The sequence below is a fragment of the Labrus mixtus genome, chromosome 20 (genome assembly GCF_963584025.1).
Source record: "Labrus mixtus chromosome 20, fLabMix1.1, whole genome shotgun sequence".
In the NCBI taxonomy this organism is placed as follows: domain Eukaryota; kingdom Metazoa; phylum Chordata; class Actinopteri; order Labriformes; family Labridae; genus Labrus; species Labrus mixtus.
The window spans coordinates 24,831,982-24,834,764 of NC_083631.1; the positions used below are offsets into that span (position 1 = coordinate 24,831,982).

General features: G+C 50.7%; 1 protein-coding gene across 1 annotated transcript in view; it reads left to right on the top strand.

Moving 5' to 3' along the window:
• The first annotated feature begins 649 nt into the window (after positions 1-649).
• LOC132954097 (zinc finger CCCH domain-containing protein 7B-like) overlaps positions 650-2,783 on the top strand; it is a 29,960-nt gene continuing 27,826 nt past the window's right edge. Inside the window, exons 1-2 of the mRNA XM_061026557.1 lie at positions 650-855; positions 1,648-1,715. Of these exons, the coding sequence (XP_060882540.1) occupies positions 834-855; positions 1,648-1,715 (90 nt within the window). The 5' untranslated portion in view covers positions 650-833. The remainder of the gene's footprint in view (positions 856-1,647; positions 1,716-2,783) is intronic.

A 2,783-nucleotide genomic window follows, 5' to 3' on the forward strand; every position in this document is an offset into this window, starting at 1 on the left:
TCCATGTACTGCGTCAGGCTGTTTCTCAGTAAGGATTAAAACTGAAACATCAATTTTATTAATCTGTTTAATAAATATTACATTTAATCATGATTCTCTTTTTTATATCATGTGTAACAAAGTCAGTTCAGTCTTTTAGATTTAGAATTGAGGATTACATTTGATCATCATATAAAAAGTTTATAATTTAAAAATACATTTGTTCATGAATATGTTTACGTTGTTCACACACATTAGTAATGATAAGATGATTTTATTGTGTGAACAATAATTATTTTCTAACCTTTTTGGATTTCAGGGGCTCCGTACAGGAGAAGGTTGTGGGTGTGGTCTTTATGGTTAGTTTGCCTGGCAGACAGAACTCGGGGTATGTAGTGTGCTGAGATACGAAACTAAACTGGTGTGAGCAATCCTCAGGAACCGATGGGTGACGTCACTCAGGCTTCATCCAGTAATATTTAGTCTGTGGGTGTATGATGATTATTACTATACACTGTTCAAATATAGTATTTAGATATTTGAAGTATTCTGTCAGATTTCTAAAAGCTGGTGGGTTCATGTGTCTGGGGGTTAGGGGTGTTTTAGACCTCCCGCCTGACAGACAGCACTCAGGGTCCTGAAGGTCTCACGTCTCTTAAAGGGCCAGTGTTCCGTTTCCAGCTGGCTCGTGGGTGTTACTGGTGAGCTACTGAGAATCGAAACTTAACCCGGGACAGTGACGGAGCCGTGTTTCCTCCTCTCGGTTCAGCTCGGCCTGCTGTTAGCTGACACATTTGCCGTTTTGGATCCTCCTCGGACCCGAAATGACTCGATTGTGAACTTAACCCGGGTCAATGAACTTCCTCACTTCATCAGGTGAGCTTTAGTCAGCAGCGCCATGACAGCGACTGAGAGGCTGTGTGTGCTCCCAAACATCATTACAGGTGAACTGAGGCAGGTTACATCCGGGTTTTAAACAAGTACATGTAGTTTCTTTAGGTTGACTGCTGGAGGAGGGGGAGGGGGAGGAGGTCTGTGAAGGAGGAAGTGAAGGAGGGGGTGGAGGAGGAGGAGGGGGAGGAGGTGAAGGAGGAGGGGAAGGAGGAGGTGGTGAAGGAGGAAGTGAAGGAGGAGGTGAAGGAGGAGGGGGGAGGTGAAGGAGGAGGTGAAGGAGGAGGTGGGGGGAGGTGAAGGAGGAGGGGGAGGAGGTGAAGGAGGAGGAGGAGGGGGAGGAGGTGAAGGAGGAGGTGGAGGAGGAGGGGGGGAGGAGGAGGTGAAGGAGGAGGGGAAGGAGGAGGAAGTGAAGGAGGAGGTGAAGGAGGAGGGGGAGGAGGAGGTGAAGGAGGAAGGGGTGGAGGAGGGGGGGAGGAGGAGGTGAAGGAGGACGGGAGGTGAAGGAGGAGGTGAAGGAGGAGGTGGTGGAGGAGGTGAAGGAGGAGGGGAGAGGAGGTGAAGGAGGAGGGGGGAGGTGGAGGAAGATGGGGAGGAGGTGAAGGAGGAGGAGGAGGAGGTGAAGGAGGAGGTGGAGGGGGAGGAGGTGAAGGAGGAGGGGGGAGGAGGTGAAGGAGGAGGTGAAGGAGGAGGGGGGAGGAGGTGAAGGAGGAGGTGGAGGCTCCATCAGACACTCTTCAGTCAGGTGATATCATCATCATGTGTTTCCTCCTGCAGGGAGCAGCGATGGACTCCGCCCGAGAGAGAAGAAGAGAGGACATGAACAGAGACCTCGCCTTTATTCAGTAACAACTTCAGTGACTTCTTTAAATCACTCAGTTCAGGGTCACAGAGGGGGGGGGGGGGGGGTGCTGACTAACCACTCACACACAGGAATTGTAATTAAAGGAGCACCTAGTGTTTAAAATGGGTACTGCAGTCCAAATTCATCATCTGTATCACTTCCTCTGATCCACCAGTTTTCAGGCTTTGTTTGGATTTTACCAAAGCTTCAAAAACCGACAGATCTGAAGTCATATTTTCACCAAAGATTGCCGAGAGAAGAAGCGAGCGAGAGAGAAACGAGCGAGAGAAACGAGCGAGAGAAGAAGCGAGCGATAGAGAAGCGAGCGAGATAGAAGCGAGCGATAGAGAAGCGAGCGAGATAGAAGCGAGCGATAGAGAAGCGAGCGAGATAGAAGCGAGCGATAGAGAAGCGAGCGAGATAGAAGCGAGCGAGATAGAAGCGAGCGAGATAGAAGCGAGCGAGCGAGAGAGGAGTGAGAGAGAAGCGAGCGAGAGAGAAGCGAGCGAGATAGAAGCGAGCGATAGAGAAGCGAGCGAGATAGAAGCGAGCGAGAGAAGAAGCGAGCGAGATAGAAGCGAGCGAGAGAGGAGTGAGAGAGAAGCGAGCGAGAGAGAAGCGAGAGAGAAGCGAGTGAGATAGAAGCGAGAGAAGTGAGCGAGCGATAGAAGTGAGAGAGAATCGAGCGAGAGGAGAGAAAATCGAGCGAGAGAAGAAGCGAGCGATAGAAGCTAGAGAAGAAGCGAGAGAGAGAGAAGCAAGTGAGAGAAGAAACGATAGAAGCGAGCGAGAGAAGAAGCGAGCGAGAGAAGAAGCAAGCGAGAGAGAAGCGAGCGAGAGAAGAAGCGAGCGATAGAAGCGAGAGAAGAAGCGAGAGAAGAAGAAGCGAGCGAGCGATAGAAGCGAGCGAGCCGATAGAAGCGAGCGAGCGATAGAAGCGGAGAGAGAAGCGAGCGAGCGATAGAAGCGAGGAGAGAAGCGAGGCGAGCGAGCGAGAGAGAAGCGAGCGAGAGACATTTCAATTGCAGTAATAAGTTGTCAGCGTTTGGGTCAGAGGGTGAAGCTGGAG